The sequence below is a fragment of the Takifugu rubripes genome, chromosome 18 (genome assembly GCF_901000725.2).
Source record: "Takifugu rubripes chromosome 18, fTakRub1.2, whole genome shotgun sequence".
Classification (NCBI taxonomy): domain Eukaryota; kingdom Metazoa; phylum Chordata; class Actinopteri; order Tetraodontiformes; family Tetraodontidae; genus Takifugu; species Takifugu rubripes.
Window position 1 is genome coordinate 6350414 of NC_042302.1, and position 16550 is coordinate 6366963.

At 45.1% G+C, this 16550-nt stretch overlaps 2 protein-coding genes and 4 non-coding genes across 16 annotated transcripts in view; 4 read left to right on the forward strand and 2 right to left on the reverse strand.

The window, feature by feature from the left end:
- The window catches only part of LOC101063319 (ELKS/Rab6-interacting/CAST family member 1-like), a 63880-nt gene extending 60837 nt beyond the window's left edge, over positions 1 to 3043 (forward strand). For 7 of the 8 annotated variants that reach the window (XM_029825814.1, XM_029825815.1, XM_029825817.1 and 4 more), the window contains one exon: positions 1344 to 3043. In XM_029825814.1, coding sequence (XP_029681674.1) covers positions 1344 to 1481 — 138 coding nt within the window. In that variant the 3' untranslated portion in view covers positions 1482 to 3043. The remainder of the gene's footprint in view (positions 1 to 1343) is intronic. The other variant, XR_003885788.1, reaches the window with a different exon arrangement.
- Positions 3044 to 4289: 1246 nt separating this feature from the next.
- Positions 4290 to 4404, forward strand: trnal-caa (transfer RNA leucine (anticodon CAA)). Its single transcript has 2 exons — positions 4290 to 4327; positions 4359 to 4404. It is a non-coding gene; the product is annotated as a tRNA-Leu (tRNA).
- Positions 4405 to 4752: 348 nt separating this feature from the next.
- trnal-caa (transfer RNA leucine (anticodon CAA)) lies at positions 4753 to 4863 on the reverse strand. Its single transcript has 2 exons — positions 4826 to 4863; positions 4753 to 4798 (listed from the first exon to the last, which is right to left on the reverse strand). It is a non-coding gene; the product is annotated as a tRNA-Leu (tRNA).
- Positions 4864 to 4972: 109 nt separating this feature from the next.
- Positions 4973 to 5086, forward strand: trnal-caa (transfer RNA leucine (anticodon CAA)). The gene is made up of 2 exons: positions 4973 to 5010; positions 5041 to 5086. It is a non-coding gene; the product is annotated as a tRNA-Leu (tRNA).
- A 548-nt stretch (positions 5087 to 5634) lies between these two features.
- Positions 5635 to 16550, forward strand: part of wnt5b (wingless-type MMTV integration site family, member 5b) — a 43689-nt gene continuing 32773 nt past the window's right edge. For 2 of the 4 annotated variants that reach the window (XM_029825821.1, XM_029825824.1), the window contains exons 1-2: positions 5669 to 5755; positions 11676 to 11744. The gene's annotated coding sequence lies outside the window, so the exon portion shown is untranslated. Of the gene's footprint in view, positions 5756 to 11675; positions 11745 to 16550 lie in introns of all 4 variants that reach the window. The other 2 variants (XM_003972808.3, XM_011613370.2) reach the window with 2 other exon arrangements.
- Positions 7755 to 7827, reverse strand: trnak-cuu (transfer RNA lysine (anticodon CUU)). The gene has a single exon. It is a non-coding gene; the product is annotated as a tRNA-Lys (tRNA).

Sequence of the window (16550 nt, forward strand, 5' to 3'; positions counted from 1 at the left end):
TTTAATGGCTGCAGTAAAAATCATCTTCGACCCACCGGCCCTCTCCTGGCCCCTTTCTTTTCTGTTTGTCTTTTCGATCTCTTGCACTTCTATCTCTCCGCTTTCCCACAATTCTCTCTGTCACTCACTATAAGATAGGGAGCGCTTGCAACACGCCGGCCTCGGACGCCACAATCCCGATAAAAATCCGCCCTGTAGAACATCTCCTAACCTCACACACTAAACCACCACATATATTTACTGGGTTCGCACCACTTCTGACCCTTTTTGGTCCTCGTCTTCCTGTATTTGACCTATTTTGGCTCTTTCCTTCCGCGGTGCAGGTCCAAACCCTGCAGATGGAAGACAGCAGACGCTCCGGAGCGTTTATCTCTCCCCGGCTATCTCACACCTTTTATCTTTACAGCCGTGTTTTTTCTGGGCGACTGCAGCGAAGCGGCACAGCCATTACCTTTCAAGTACCTGCAAACAGCGGTGGCACGTAGGAAGCGCGTCAGTTTACTCAAACCAAAATTCCAAATGACGGCCTCTTGTAAAGATAATTAATGTTGTGAGCGTCAGGGAAGGACAGGAAACCCAACCGTTGCCAGAAATGTGCGAACACTTTAAACTTGGAACATCATTAGAGACAGCGGCTAGGAGGCAAATAATAGATGATCTATTTATAAGTGATTTATGGGTCAGACTTTCAGGAATCGTTAGCTTTGTTTTTACTCTCTTGCAGTTTTACGCATGAATTAAGCTATTGTATTAAAAAAGGAGGACCTACAGAGGGGTTTTCTGGCGGAGAGATGAGAAGAGGGAAGAGGTTAAATAGAAAATATTTTGCCACTATCTGACCCGGGTCTCTAAAACACACATTCACACACAGATATAACCACACTCTTGTGTTACACGAGGGCTTGAGCGCAGCCCTTATTGATACAGATGTATTGGTCATTAAGACGGTCGGATTTGATTTCTCAACCCGTCCGCCGCCAAAGAAAATAGCATCAGCGCCCCCTCAAAGAAATGTTCCACTTGGTCTGGGCATTAAGAACGACTTTGTGGTGTTTTTAGATTACAGTGGGACATTTATATGTGTGTGTGTGTGTGTGTGTGTGTGTGCGTGTGAGCTCCAACACGGTGATTGTCGTTCTTTCCTTCATGTCCCGTCACCACACCAATGGCGCGGAATCCAAAAGCTAATCTGAGTTGCCTATTACATAACTAATAAAAGGGTTATTACATGTTGAGTTTCGCCAGAATATCTCATTTGCTTTGTTTTATTTGTTGCTTTTAACCTGTGTCTTTGCCGCGTTGCTTTTCTCATGAGATAAAAGCCCTGCTTTCCTCTCTTCTAGCTGGAAGCGGAGTTAGCCTTGTGCGAAAGGGAGGGGGCGGAGCTTCAGGAGTACGCCAACCAGGTCCTGCAGCAGATCGCCGACCGATGCCCAGATATTTTGGAACAAGTGGTCAACGCTCTGGAAGACAGCTGCTGACACACACGCACTGCTACACAACTGCTAGCAACAAGCAAATGTTTAAGAGTTACCAAGTATTTCACCTTCACTCATCTAAAACTACCTGAGACGCGTCCTCCAGCCGAACGCCGGCTGAAGGACACGTCTCGGCCCACCATGCTTGGCGGTTGCGTGAGTTAATTGGAAGAGTTTTGAATGTTTTCTGATAAGTTGAACACGTATTTTCCAGCGGGCCTCACTATACCATCTGTGACACCCCTTAAGTGGCAGTTGGATTTGCAATCATGACTTCATGTGTTTTATGGAGGGAAAAATTCTTTCAAACTGTATTAAAAAAGGCTGGGAGGGAGCTGAGGTGGCCACATTGCTTCTGATGCCAGACTGTTACTATATTATTTGATCAGTTCAGACACAAATTTGTGTTCGTTTCAGCTGCCTTTGATTCTCCACATCATTTCGCTGCTATACTTCATTTGTGATTTTTGTCTCGTATTTGACAAAAGACCCAACGTTGAGCAGTAAACTAGTGTTAGATGTATGGAGAGCGGATTTTAAATGGGCAGAGAGACGGTAAATCTCGCATTTCTCCCTTTATTATTAAAAATCAACAAATGCTTCTGTGACAATCCCTTTAGTTTCTCCTTTCTGCATTTTTATCCAGGAGGGAGGGAAACATAAAAGTATCGCTCTATATTTTTAATATATATTCTAGAAATCTTGTTTTAATTGACCATGTTGTCGTGTAAAGGTCGGTATGTTGCGTAACCTGTCGAAATATTTTCTTCTGTGATTTGAAAGATGTGCTCCACAAGCAGGAGGCTGTTGTCGGGATCCTATATTTCACCTGCATGAGTTTACGTGTCCGCCGGGAACGTTTTTGTCTGAATGATTTTTTTGTTCTGTAATTTACGATGGAACTGACACGGGTCCGCGTTTCCCACAGCGCTGACAGCTTGAGCGTAACACAACACTGAAGACTCGCCGCTTCCATCAAAAGGCCCTCTCTTTTTTTTCCTTTAAGCTTTTAATTCTTTGCGCCGTATGGAATCCATGAGTGACATTCCCAGATGCAACTGGTCCGATGGGAACTCGCGCTCCTTTACACCTGACGTTAAGATGGTTTTTTGTGAATGGACTACATTCACATCGCGCTCTCTTTGATCCCTTTTAAGTTGTGTCTGTACAGAACAGGCGGTCGTATATCTGAATACGCGTCCTCCGCTGATAAAGGTGCCCTTCAGCGCGCGGATCTACACCAAACTGTAGACTCAGTTTTGCGTCTGTACTCGATCAAGTTGGGAAAACGACGGGTGTAAAGGACGAGCAGATCAAAGCAAAGTTTCCATGTTGACCCTCAGCCTGTTTTTTAAGGTTTTCCAGAGCAGGTTTCCCTGAATGGAACCTGCGAGAAGCTGATCGAAAAGCTTTAACAATCATGAAATGTATGTCTGATATGGAATGAACAGAGCTTATGTGGAAAATTCAGTAACTTATGTTATTACGGACAATATTTGGGAATGCTGACGTCGTTTATCGAGGATTGGAATGAGAGAATGGAATAAAACATGAATTTGTCTTTATTTTACGCGTTATCTTTGTTTTCGTTGGCCTCTGTAAGACTGGAGAAGTCTGGGCTTCTTTTTTTCAACAAACATACATTTTATGAGACCAATCGCAAGGATAACAGCAAGAACCTTCCTTTTATTCTTTTCCCTCGTGCGCTATCACACACAGACTAAACTCTGCTGCTTATCTTGTCACTTTATGTTTATATTCCTTTCCACCCACCATATTATTCCTCATCCTATTCCACTTTTTGTCTCAATTCAGGCATTTGGGAGCTGATTTACTGAAATTCAATACTTTAATTAAAACACAAGCTGCCATATGGAGATAGCTCAAATAATGAACATTTATACTAAAGAAATAATAAACAATTACTTAATAGAGCTCTGTAAAATGCAGACATATTGGGCCTAAATGTACTTTTCAATGCAGGGCAAAGTTCAAGAATTGGACACTCTTTTTCTTGTCATTTTGAATTTATTTATTGCAGGAACACATGATTTCACGCACAATTACATGCACGCACCTCTCCTTCATGTTCACCCTTCTGATATGACCACAGGTCAACAATGTTTGAACTATCTAACTAGAAAATCTGATCCATCTGATCTTGTACTGAGGCCCTGACCTGACCTTTAACCTCCACCTGGGGACATGTCTGGTCAGGTCATTAGACTCATTCCTGCTAGTCACGTAATAAAAATCAACTCAATAGTCACTGTCACATGTGGCGACGCGTCCGGGTCGGTACCTGAAGCTGCTCTGCTTTCTCCATCGACCGTGGTAATAAAAGGCAGTGGAGGGAGACAGGAGGGATGGACGGAGCAGGAGGAGGAAGAGACACGCATGTATGACTGGCTGATTTATGTGACAGAGAAGGTTGAGCGGGGAAGGAGGCATCACTTCATCATCCTCATGTCTCGGTTTAGGGTTGTAGAACAAGAAATTTGCAAACTTCAACCAAGAAGGCTTGTCTAAACATTTTAAAAGAGAATCTAAAGAGGAAACAAAGGAGAGGACATTATCTGCTGCTTTTATGGCATCCAGATAAGGATGCCCAACCAAGGATGGGGCAGTTTTCATGTGCACTTTAAAATGTGTTTGTGTTTTACTTCAGATAAATCAGTTCCACTTTGATTCACTCGGACGCCATTGTCTCAGCCTTTTGCACGTTTTTCGACAGCTGTGCCGACACCGAACCCTGTGTCGTGTCTCCGGGATCGGTGATAGCCAGACGGATAAAATAAGCTAGAACGTGTCGTCAGGATGGCCGAGCGGTCTAAGGCGCCAGACTCAAGGATCAATCCTTCCCCGGCAGGTTAATGGGTGTTCTGGTCTCCAGATGGAGGCGTGGGTTCAAATCCCACTCCTGACACTACTTTTTCGTTAGTTATTTTTTTGTAGTTTGGAAGACGTTTTGTAAGACACGTTAACTATTAATAGAATTCGTGAGACATGACACGAATGGCACAAAGTAAAGTCAAAACAATTGCGAACTTCGACAAAAAGCTTCTCACTGTTTGCTGCTGATGCCGATCAGGTGTCGCATAGATATGACGCAATCACGCGGGTGTCGCCACTCGCCACCCTCACTATACTTCTCGCCATTTCTGTAGATAAATATGCTTTTTAAAGAGTGCGTGTACAAATTAGTAAGTCAAAAGTAAGAAATATAGAGACTGTAAGGAAGAGAGTTGTCGCACATATATGTCGATAAAAGCATTGTCAGAAGTGGGATTTGAACCCACGCCTCCATTCGGAGACCAGAAATCCCCATTTAAGTGGAAGGTTTTCCCCTTGAGTCTGGCGCCTTAGACCACTCGGCCATCCTGACAACTGCGAACCGATGGCCATAGTATTGAACTTATAGTTAGACTTCTTTACTCTTCTAATATTAATGTCCCTTCATTAACCTATTTGTTCTGATCGAATGTGTCGTCGTAGTCAGGATGGCCGAGCGGTCTAAGGCGCCAGACTCAAGGATGATATCCTTCCTATCATGAACCGGGAATTCTGGTCTCCGAATGGAGGCGTGGGTTCAAATCCCACTCCTGACATACGTTTTACTTTACCTTTATTTGCTTCAATCCTACTTTAAAAAAAACCGGCCGTGACGCAAGAGCAGACTTTTACTTCCGTCTGTCCTGGTGTGGAACATCTGTCCCTCTCTGCGCCGGTGGGCTGTCCGGTAGTTCTCACATCACATTCGTCACACATAACTTCAGAATCACAGCGAACTTCTGCAGCTCCTTTGTTTCGCTCTCTCTCTTCTCGCTTCTACTCGACGGAGTAAAAACTTTGGACAGCACCCTCCCTCCGCTCCCCACCCCCCCTCTTGCAATAAATTGAGGAGTGTTTGGAAATTTGTGATGAGGAACCCTGCATTTATTTCTGACACCTGTTGCCGAGGACAGCTGTGCGCAACAATCCGTAATTACTTTATTTGGAGGAACCTGGACTTTTTCTTGACTGCTCCCACTTCTGTTGCATGTGAGACTATTTTGTGCGTGTGATTGAACTTTTATTTCTGGACGTGTCCACGAAGTTGGAATCTGGTGAACGCCGTGGGGGGGTTCAATCAAGGGCTTTTCCGCCCTTTAAGAAGTTACAAACTCCGACATGTTTGTAGTCGCACAGCTGAACTGAGAGCCGCGGGTTTTGGGGGGGATTCGAGCGCTCCGAATGGTGCACGGTTACGGAAGAAAGAACGTCATTCATCAGTCTAGGTAAGAGGGTTTTGGTTTTTTAATGTTTCAAAAGTTCTGAGAGGTTTACATTTTAAAACACTCCAACATAAATGCATACATTTGTGGTGTACACTGAGTCTGCCCGGCAGCAGGTTGAGCCAACATGGAAGAACATTTTTACTATTTTTGGGACTTTAATCCTTTTTAAAACCTGATAGTTTGTCGCCACTGGTTTCCATTGTCACAGTCTGCTTACAGAATGGCCTTATTTCATGACTTTGGCTGCCTTATGACAGTGATGAAGTGTGTGTGTGTGTGTGTGTGTGTGTGCGTGTGTGCGTGTGTGTGTGTGTGTGTGTGTGTGTGTGTGTGTGTGTGTGTGTGTGTGAGATCTGCCAACTCAATCGGCCCAAATGAAGGCAGTTCTCTCGCTTTGCGGTGGAGACCAGGACTATTTTTGGTAGAACTATTGCACAAACACACACACACACACAGCACAGAGAGGCGGCATTGCTGTTGGACTGTGGCGTCTGAGAAAAGGTGCAACGGTGCATGTTTTCTGCACGAGTGTCCAGGACTCCTCCGGGCGGTTGGTGGTCAGTGGCAGCTGCAGATCAGATTAGTTCAAATGGAGCGATCGCCACAATTTCAGAGGTCCTAACGGGGAAGGGGGGCTTCTGATGACGCCCGGTCCTAAAGGCTGTAATGGCTGGTCGTCATGATGGTGACCGACCACGGTTCCTTCACAAACACCCCTCGGATGCTGCTGGAAAGGTTGGAAAGGAATACCTTTTGGTTGACATGTGACAGCTCAGAACCTGCCAATTGGTGCTTCAGCTGTTTTGTTTTTGTTTTTTCGTCTCCTGTTTCCTTTTCACCTCTGTTTCACTTAATAACTGTCCACTTTCCATTTCCCTGCCTGTCGTCTAACTGGGGAGGAAAGCTGTGCTGCTTAAGAGTCCTGTCCCTAGAGAAGTGGGCAATGGCAGTGAGTGTGTAGATATTTGAGAAGATGGTTCGTCTGGAAGCTTCAATGGATCCTCAAGGTCACTCAAGGGCGTGTTGTAATCCTTAAGTGTGTCCTGTAGGTTCTGAGACAATACTTTAGGACTGAAAGTGAAAATTAGCATAAAAGAGGTTAAACTGGTGTCAACAGTGTGTCTTTTAAGTACCTGAGGAGAGGGGAGACTTGGTGTGTCGCGTGTGTAGTATGGGCCACTGGGAGCACTCAGGGTTTACACACACACACACACACACACACACACACAAACATTATGATCCCTTTGAAGAGACTGGGATGAGCTCGTTGACTCTCCCCTCAAGCAGCCAGTTTTCTGTTCTGATTGGCCAATTTGAAGCTTATTTGCATGTGTTTGGATTCTAGACTAGTTTCTCCTTCCATGACCGGCTTTAACTGATTATTGTCACTTTTTTTATTTTAATCCAGTGACAGAAGAATTCTGCCGTCTGTCATTTTGATGGAGCTCAGAGAAAAGACTTGCTGGTTGCAGCGACTCCCAGAATATATTTGATCAGGAAGCGTGTGACTGTCTGCGGGCGGGAGTTTAAGCATGTTAGCCTCTCTGTGCGAGTGGTCAGTGGTGGTGGTCAGCACTTCTGTGCCCGCCGCATCCACCACTTATAGTAAAAATACTTTATTGGGTACGATATAGATGTGGGAGCCGTGTTATAAGTCCCAACAGGACAGTAAAAGTGGGCATTTGCAGTTGTGCTTTTGGATCCCAGACAGACAGAATCAGTTAATGATGCATTCAGAGCGATAAATGCATGAAATGTTCAAGGAACACCCCAGAGGTTGGCTCAAACCCAAAACCCAAGATTAAAAGTCTCACGCTTTCCCGACCGGCATTTTTAGTTAGAAAAAGATAATAATTTTTGAGCTTCATCACTTCTATGAATTACACCAGCAGCTATTTAATCTACTGGAAGTTCTTTAAAGAAAGCTTCTCAGACACAGATCACATCAGGAGCAGCTGTGCATTTGAGTGGGTCGATTGTCTTGTGAGGAAAAGATCAGCGCCCAACGTGGGGCTCGAACCCACGACCCTGAGATTAAGAGTCTCATGCTCTACCGACTGAGCTAGCCGGGCTTGCCTCCACGAGATTTTTCTTCCAACTTTGTTGCACCATCTATTCTACTACAAACACAAATAGAATTAGAAATTTCCATCTCAACAAACCCAACTTACAAAAAGCTTATAAACTCGCTTTATTAGTACAATTATTCATGACACGGTGAGAAGTTTAGACACACTAATTTTCACGTGTGTCTGTGCCAGTTGTTCAACCTGGGGCTCGCACCCACAACCCTGACTTCGGACTTTCCTTTCTCCAGACTGAGACGTCACGTGTCTGTCAACATTTGCGGCTCGAATCAAATTCAAGATTTATGTATAAGATTAGTTTGTCTTTAGACTCAGAGTCTCAGATATCGACAATAAACTGGCCATAATTATCCTCCATAGTCAAATCTGTGGTCCCATCGTCTTTGTGAGGCCAAAGGTTTTGGCCCCGCGACTTTTCATCAAAATTCAGGTAGAGAGAGCGAGAGACATAGAAATACGGAGAGAGAGATAGAGAGAGAGAGCAAAAAAGAACAAAAAGAGTTCAGAAAGTTCAAATTTGTCGGTCAGATGAGAGGAAACATTGCCTCTTACTGGTCACTGTTGGCTACTACAAAGGAGCGCAGCGATCCACGTCAAAAACATGAGAAGTCAATGCTTTCAAGCATTGGGTGGCGAATTAAATTCACCGAAATAAATGATTAGAAGAGCATAAGGCATATTTTTTCAGAATCCTTAGGTTTAATTATTGCATCTGTTTCCTCTCCCCGTCCTGCAGCCTCCCTCCTCCTCTCCTTCTTCGTCTTCTTGCCACTCGTGCATTGAAGGTTTGATTATAATATAATGAGATTCCTGGTGCCCAGGTGCTCTTTCTAGGTAATTACTGAGTGTGTTTTTCTGCAACCAGCTTTTCAACAGAAGCAATCCCCAATGTGTCAGCACACACATAAAAAGAGAGAGAGAGAACAAGAGGGAGAGAGAGAGTGCACTAAATTAAATATATTCCCACCATCTTGTCTCTGATTGCAAATCCCTGATACTGTCTAGCTGCTGTTTGTTGTTTCAGTCACTAATTCTTTTGTTGCTATTCTTTTTTCAACATGGGGTCTTTTTGTACTCTCTTATCAACAAAAAAATGGACAATGGTCTTAAATATACTCTTATAAAAATTGCCTTTGAACCAGCCTGGCTTCTTCTGAGAACTGCAATGCGTTTTTAAAAAAAGATAAAGATATGGGCTCGCTGCCAAATGAGCTTATTTTGGTGAACCACAGGGCTGTTGGCGTCTCTGTCCTGGGCTGCTCCCTCCTGCAGCCACGGTGCCGTTCCATAAACGCTGGACTAAACCAGTGATGTAAGCATTTTTGGAAGCTGCCAATTCAAATCCAGTTGTACTGTACAGCTCAATTGTATTAAGGGCTGAGAAGAACCTGACCACCATGATGCAGCCTTGCAGAAAATGTGAATTTGCATTGTAGTGCTAATTTAGCAACAACACCCGCATCCTTAAAACCTCTAAAATGATATCTAAAGGAATCATGTTTTGCATTTTACATGAAGCTCTTGAGTTTTTAACGATTCTGTACGCAGAATCAACACGAAAGGGTTAAAAACACATCCTCTGAATTTCATCCTGCATATTTTAACACGCAGAGCGCCGCATATTTCACATCAGCAACTGTGTCGTCTGTCAAACCTGCACGCCGCCTGAATCTCGACGAGAGCGCCGTTATTCATTCCCAAATGCACGGGGATGTGTCGCCTGCAAGGGCGTTTTGTTGGCACGGTGCAGCGACAGCAGGACACTCTCAGTGTAAATCATCATTGCGGTGTTTACAGCGCACGCCCGCGTGTGAGAACAGCTACTTTTAACAAGGTCAAACAGGACATTTCATGGTGTCAAAGTGTTTTATCTTGAATATATGATGATACTCTATGAGTGCCATATTGGTGGTAAACATTTTACATTTTATGAGGGAGTTTTTGTGGTGAGAACATGTTGAATTTGGCCAAAGTGCCGTTAAATGGAGGCAGATGTGATTCGTTTGTCATGATTTTTGTTGTGTTTTTTTTTCAGGGTGTTTTGTTTTAAACCTTTTTTGGGGGGACTATGGAACATGCTCTTGCAGTGAGTCTTGACACAGACAGAGGGCGCTGCCTCCCTGAAACTGACCAGCGACAGACTGACAGGAGATGGAGTGATGAGAGGAAGAAGGGAGCAGGTAGAGAGGAGGAGAAGGAGCACAGAAAAGGGGGGAGAACTAGAGGAAGAGGGGTCTGAGTGAGCAGAGTTTGGGTTGTTTCCAGCACATTAATTTAACAAAGCACAGAACGCCGCCACATTCTCGCTGTCTGACCACGCGCCCCCCAACCCACCCTCCTCTCCTCCCTCCCCACATCCCACCATGCATGGTTGGGTCCAGTCCATTGGCTTCCACTCCAGCGGGGCTGCACCATTAGCAACCAGCAGGGGAATAGACGGGTTCGAGTTGTGCTGATGCTGATAGAACCACAAGCGCATTTTCTGCAACTGAGATTAATAACGGCGCCATTAGGTTTTGCGTTCTGACCTTCGTTACACATCTATTCTGCCGTCCTTTAACGTTTCCTCCCTATTCACCCCGTGCATGTTGTCCGATTGCTAACAGGTATTTCAATCATTAAAAACTCTGACCGAAGAATTGTTCTTTTGTGAGCATCGTTCCTTTTTACACAACTTACTGGAACCGAGGAAAAACAAACCTCCTCTCTCTCTTACACACTCATATTCTAGCCAGCAAACCATGACTCAACACTTCTCCCTTTTTCTATCGGTCTTTTTAGTCTCTCTTACTCTCCTCACAACACGCACACACACATACACACACACACATCCACCAGCTTTGCCCATCCCTCTGTGGGCACCATGCCCAGACACATTGCAGCATGAGCTGGGCAAGTAGCCTCAGGCAGAGCCCTGCCAAGACCCAGACAGCATAGAAATAAATAGTAAAGGAGAGAAAGAAAAGAGAGAAGGGGAAAAAGAGGGTTTAAAACAGAAGAAAGCAAAGGGAAGAAAGCTGAGACGCTGAGAATCGAGTGGAGAGGATGGAGAGATAAGAGTCCGCTGAAGCAGGGGAGACATGCAACAGAGAGGATAAGAGAGAAGAGGGTTAGACAAAAGGAGATTAAAAAGATAGATCAATAGATGGAGAGATGCAGAAAGGAGAACAAGAAAGAGGAATAGTGGAAAGTGCAAGGCAGCAAGAGAGGGAGGGAGAGAGAGAGCCAGGCAGACAGCCAGCCATCTCTCCCACGAGAGGGAGAGAGGTCAGAGCAAGGGACACATCTCTGGAGACCGCGTGTGTGTGTGTGTGTGTGTCCGTGTGTGCGTGTGCGTGTGTGTGCGTGCGTGTGTGAAAGACAGCCGTGTGAGATAAAGGGAGGAGGAGAGATGAATACAGAGGAGGAGACGGAGGAGGAGTGCAGTGGAGCGCAGCAGCAGAGAGGATGACTTGTATAAGATGCATCCTTAAAACCTGGAATGCGACCTTGAAAATCTATACCGATCTATATCTATGCGTGTTCTACAAGCAACACACTGGCGCATTCATCAAACAGAAACTCTAAATTTATCACTCATCTTTCCTTCCCCGTTGGCTCCCTCTGCAGAAACGGATTTTAAAACATGTTTATTGTTTTGGGTTTGTTTTTGTTTTTTTTACTAAATATCTTTAATAAAATATCCATCTACCACCATTATTCTCCAAACTGGAACTGCAAACTCTTATCATATTGTTTGGCATTCTATCTTTACAATTAGCACTTATAAACCTGTGGACTGCAAAAAGCCAGAGTTTAATTATTGTTTTTTGATTTCATCATCCAAACCTCAGGCTGTGATTGGTCAGAAACAGTTTCAGTCCTCTGCAACTTTACTGACGCAGGAACTATTTGGCACAACAGTAAGTGGTGCTTTTCTGCTACCGTGTGTGTGTGTGTGTGCGTGCGTGCTTCTTGTCTTGTCTTCCACAGAGTCCATTGAACACACTCTCTCACACACACGCACAAAGATCCATGAAATCCTCTGACTCCTCAGGGTCTTTATGAGGCTCTTGCATCGGTCATGGAGAGTTCTGGGAGGAAGAGTCAGAAGTGGGCAGAGAAGAGACGAAGAAGCTGCTCATTTTTCACAATTGTTAAGGTGCAGAACTATGCTTATAAGCACTTTTGGGGTTTTTTAAATTAAAATCAGCAGGATAACATACATTTTCATACACTAATACTCAAAAAGAACATAATCATAATCATCCAAATGTTCTTTTGATGGATGAAAAGCATCAGCTTTGGTTAGAATGCAGTGAAGATTTGTGACTGATATCAAGACCCAGTTTTAATATAATTGTCTTTCACTGTCGCCACCACCGTAGTCAGAGTACAGCTGACCCGGGTGGCTCTCATAAATAATTACATGCAAATATATTTATCAAATTGAATCTCAAGTTACACAGAATTGATTTCAAAAGATGGGATGAGGTGATGGGATGAGGTGAATTCTGTGTGCGTGTGTGCGTGTGTGTGTGTGTGTGTGTGTGCGTGTGTGTGTGTGTGTGTGTGCTGCATCTTCCCCTTGACTTCATCTACATCTCTTTTTCCCTTAATGTTTCACCCGCCCACTCAATCAATCTGGAGTGGAGAGACAGTCGACTTGTCTTACATATGTGTGTTTGTATTTGTTTTTGTCCATCTTGTAAGCATCAGCATTTGTGTGTTTTAAGCATATGTGTGTGCATGCGTGTGTGTGTGTGTGTGCACGCGTGTGTGTGAGACCAAGTGAGATCCAGAGAGCATGACGGAGAATGACAGGTTGATTTATGGTGGGGCTATAAGTAGAATGACTACCGCTCTAGTGAGGGGGAGAGAGAGAGTGAAGGAAGGAGGGAGGAACGACGGCGGAGGGATGGAGAAGTGCAGTAGGGATGGACAGAAGGAGGGGATGCGGAGAGAGAGAAAGGAGACTGACAGAGCTAAACAGACAGCACGGTGAGAGAGGGAATTGATTGGGATTGTGTGGACGGGATTAGGTGCTCATTTACATCAGAAAGACAGGCGGACAAGGAGAAAATATGGTCGCGTGGCATGAAATGAGGGATGGATGAGGGAGAGATGGAGGGAAAGTTAAACTCCGCATCCCAGTTTTCTTTCATTCCAGACTGGAACGGGGCTCGTTTGTGCCGCACTTTGTGGGTCTCTGCAGAAAAGGAGCACGATTCCACGATTAAATTACCATTTTTCAATATTTAGCTGAGGAGGTGTCTGCAGAGAACAGACGGGGGGGGGGGGCGGGGGGGGGGGGGGGGGCAGATGTGCCTGATGAATCACAAACATCAGCAAGTACAGCGATGCTGCGAGACGTTTATGTATATACTGCTTTACCTCGTTATTATGGATCATTATTTATCCTTTTTTTCTGGGTCCTACTTATCAGTCTTGAAACAGCTGTGGATTTACGTTGCCCTTCTCTAAGCTCACACTCTTCTGTCTGGTTCCGCCTTATTCCACAGCGTTGTCCGAGCTCATTATTGTGATTTGGCTAATTTAGCGACATTGATGGCAAAAGCTCCAGGAAACCAAAATTTCTGGCTTTTTTGGTGGGAAAAAGTCACCTTTGGTGAAACAAACCCGTGCTGTTTGGGCGTAAAGGGATCATGTGAGGAGGAGAACCGCAGCACTTTATTCTGAAACAGCACATTTTAGCGAGAGCTAAGACTTTTCATTTGAAACAGCAGCTGCTCGGCGTTTCGGGCTAATTCAGTCTGAGCATGTCTACATTTTAAATGTTCTAATGAGACGTGTTCATTTTAAAGAGAGACAAGTATGCGCACGCACACTCAGAACAAAGCTATTGACCTGTACATCAAAGCCTTCCTGGTTACCAGGTCGTCATGGGAGCAATTGTTATGGCAGGTGTGTGTGTGTGTGTGTGTGTGTGTGTGTGTGTGTGTGTGTGTGTGTGTGTGTGTGCCATCATCCCTCCTTCCACTTCTGTTTTCCTGTTTTGCATAGGAAAGCGTTCTTACTGCTCTGCCCTCAGGTGAAAAAAGAGGGTTGAAGAAATCAAGAAAAGAAGAAATAACGAGTGTTTTTGAGGAGGGAGGGAGGGAGATGGGGGAGGGGGGGGGGGGGGGGGGGGGAGAAAGGAGTGTGAGAAATATGAGAGAGTGAGGTCGATAGAGAAAGAGAGAGAGAGAGTCTTTGATCTCTCTCCTGGTGGGAGCTGGTCTTGGCATGTTGCCAGAAAACCCTGCGGCACAGACACACACACACACACATACACACGCGTGCGCGCACACGCCCACGCACACATTTAGGTCTGGCTGGCCTGCTGCAGGGCTTTGTTGATTATTTCTGGTGGGAGGATCAAAGCCGTCAACCCCCTCCATCCATCGCTCACCTATCTGTCTTTCCATCAGTCCATCCACTCATCTATCAGGTAGATAGAGATAGATGGAGCAGCGGTGGGACTCTGCTTTACCAAAACCCTGCCGTGTTCCTTGAATGCCGTCTAATTTTGTTCCTGTTCTTTTAACTTCCAGCCATTTGAAAAAATATGTATCTATTTGTAGTCGTGATTGTCGTGGCTAAATTAAGAAGGCTGCACGCTGGGCTAAACCGCTTTTTTCCTTGGATGAAATTTAGTCTGATTCATCCCTCCTGTTGGAAATGCTCGCGTGTAAGCTGCCAAATCCTGACACAGGTGAAGAGGGAGAGGTTAATCAAACATTGGCAGACCACGCTCGCCGGCCCGGGCCACCGTTTTTGGACCACGATCATGAAAGTTACGAGCGCGACCATCATGTCCGTGTGGTTGACCCGTCATACGGACTCTGAACCGTCAGACTGTCCATATATTAGCTCCGTGGGTGGCGACTAGGCCGATTCGAGACTCTGAGTGGAGACAAATACTGGGTCCAAATACTACCCTCTCCATCATGATTAACCATAGCAAGGATGTGGGTTTCTGTGTGTGTGTGTGTGTGTGTGTGTGTGTGTGTGTGTGTTACAGAGTGACGTCAACAGCTGCCATGAGCAAGGTCAGATCCATGCGCGTTAGCATACGCGTTTGTTGGAGAGACACTCTGGAGACACAGTAACATCCTCAGCTGTTGCTGAAAAAGAGTCATCAGTGTGCTGCCCCCCCCCCCCCCACACACACACACACACACACACACACACACACACACTTCCTCGATTGGACTATCTGATCTTGCAACCATATCTTGTTTGGCTTTTTCCAGTTATCCATATTCCAAAAGAATTTCCTGCTTCCGTTTCATTCCTGCATCTGCAGTAGTCACGCAAGCGAATAGCTGCTGAATCAGCTGCATATGAATTTTCTCTCTCTCTCTCTCTCTCTCTCCCTCCCTCTCTTTGTCTCTCTGCCAAGGAGCCTGAAGGTCTAACCTCCAGTTGAATTTCCATATCTATCTATCTATCTATCTATCTATCTATCTATCTATCTATCTATCTATCTATCTATCTATCTATCCATCCATCCATCCATCCATCCATCCATCCATCCATCCATCCATCCATCCATCCATCCATCCATCCATCCATCCATCCATCCATCCATCCATCCATCCATCCATCCATCCATCCATCCATCCATCCATCCATCCATCCATCCATGGGACCGTGTTGGTCTGGATGTAAGGGTCATTAGAGTCATGTGCATTTCATAGTAAAAGTGAGGGTAATTCCTACCCACCACCCGCTATCTAAAAAGGAAATACCAAATTACTGAGGGCCTCTCTCTTTTTTTTCTCTCTTTCTCTCCGAGGCCACAACTTTCTGCTCTCTTCATGTTCCATTATACTTATATAATGGGACGCACTATTGTGGCAAAAAGTAAAAGTTTTATGTCAAGAACATACAGCCAACATCATGAATTAAATATAAAAATTGCCTATTTACAATGAATATACAGTACATGATAGAGGCCCTTTTTGGGAGCTATGCAGGAGGTTCTGTTGTATTTTGGAAACAGAAAACTCCCACAACAGTCTCAAACTATTCTTCCTGCAAAATGTCCAGGTCTTGTGTACAGTAAAGAAGGAACCTTGTAGCACGAAACAAGAACGATAAACATCAGACCGTCATTTAAAATTTAATTAAATTCTGAGGGAGAAAGAAAGAGAATGGAGCAAAACACTGTAATCCTGAAAGAGACAGGGAAAGGGAAAGAAAACTCTGTGTGTGTGTGTGTGTGTGTGTGTGTGTGTGTGTGTGTGTGTGTGTGTGTGTGTGTGTGTGTGTGTGTGTGTGTTGCGTAGTAGAGGTTTGTGTATGTGTGTGTGCTGGAGGTGTGCCAGGGAGCCTGCCAGCCAGCAAGGCTGAGCTGGAGGGCCCCTGCTGGGGGTGGAGGGTTCAGGCGAGCCCCCTGCCTTCATCGGCCTACTGGAGCATGCTGGGAAAGAGAGAAGGAGGAGGGAGGGAGCCAGCGGGTGAAGGAGAGAGCTGAGAGAGAGAGAGAAAGCAAATGAGGAAGAGGATAGAGGTGAATAGCACCACTTCCATAGGCTGAACGGGAGGAGGTGATGCTGATGTGGAGCGAGGCAGAGGCAAAGCCAGAATGTCAGAGGAATTCAGGGAATGGAGGAGCTCTTGTCTCAAGTAGAGGAAGAAGTGTAGGGAGGGAGGCGGGGGGAGAACACCCGTGTACATTTTAACCCGTCCTGTGCACGAGATGATGTGCAAAATGATTCTGT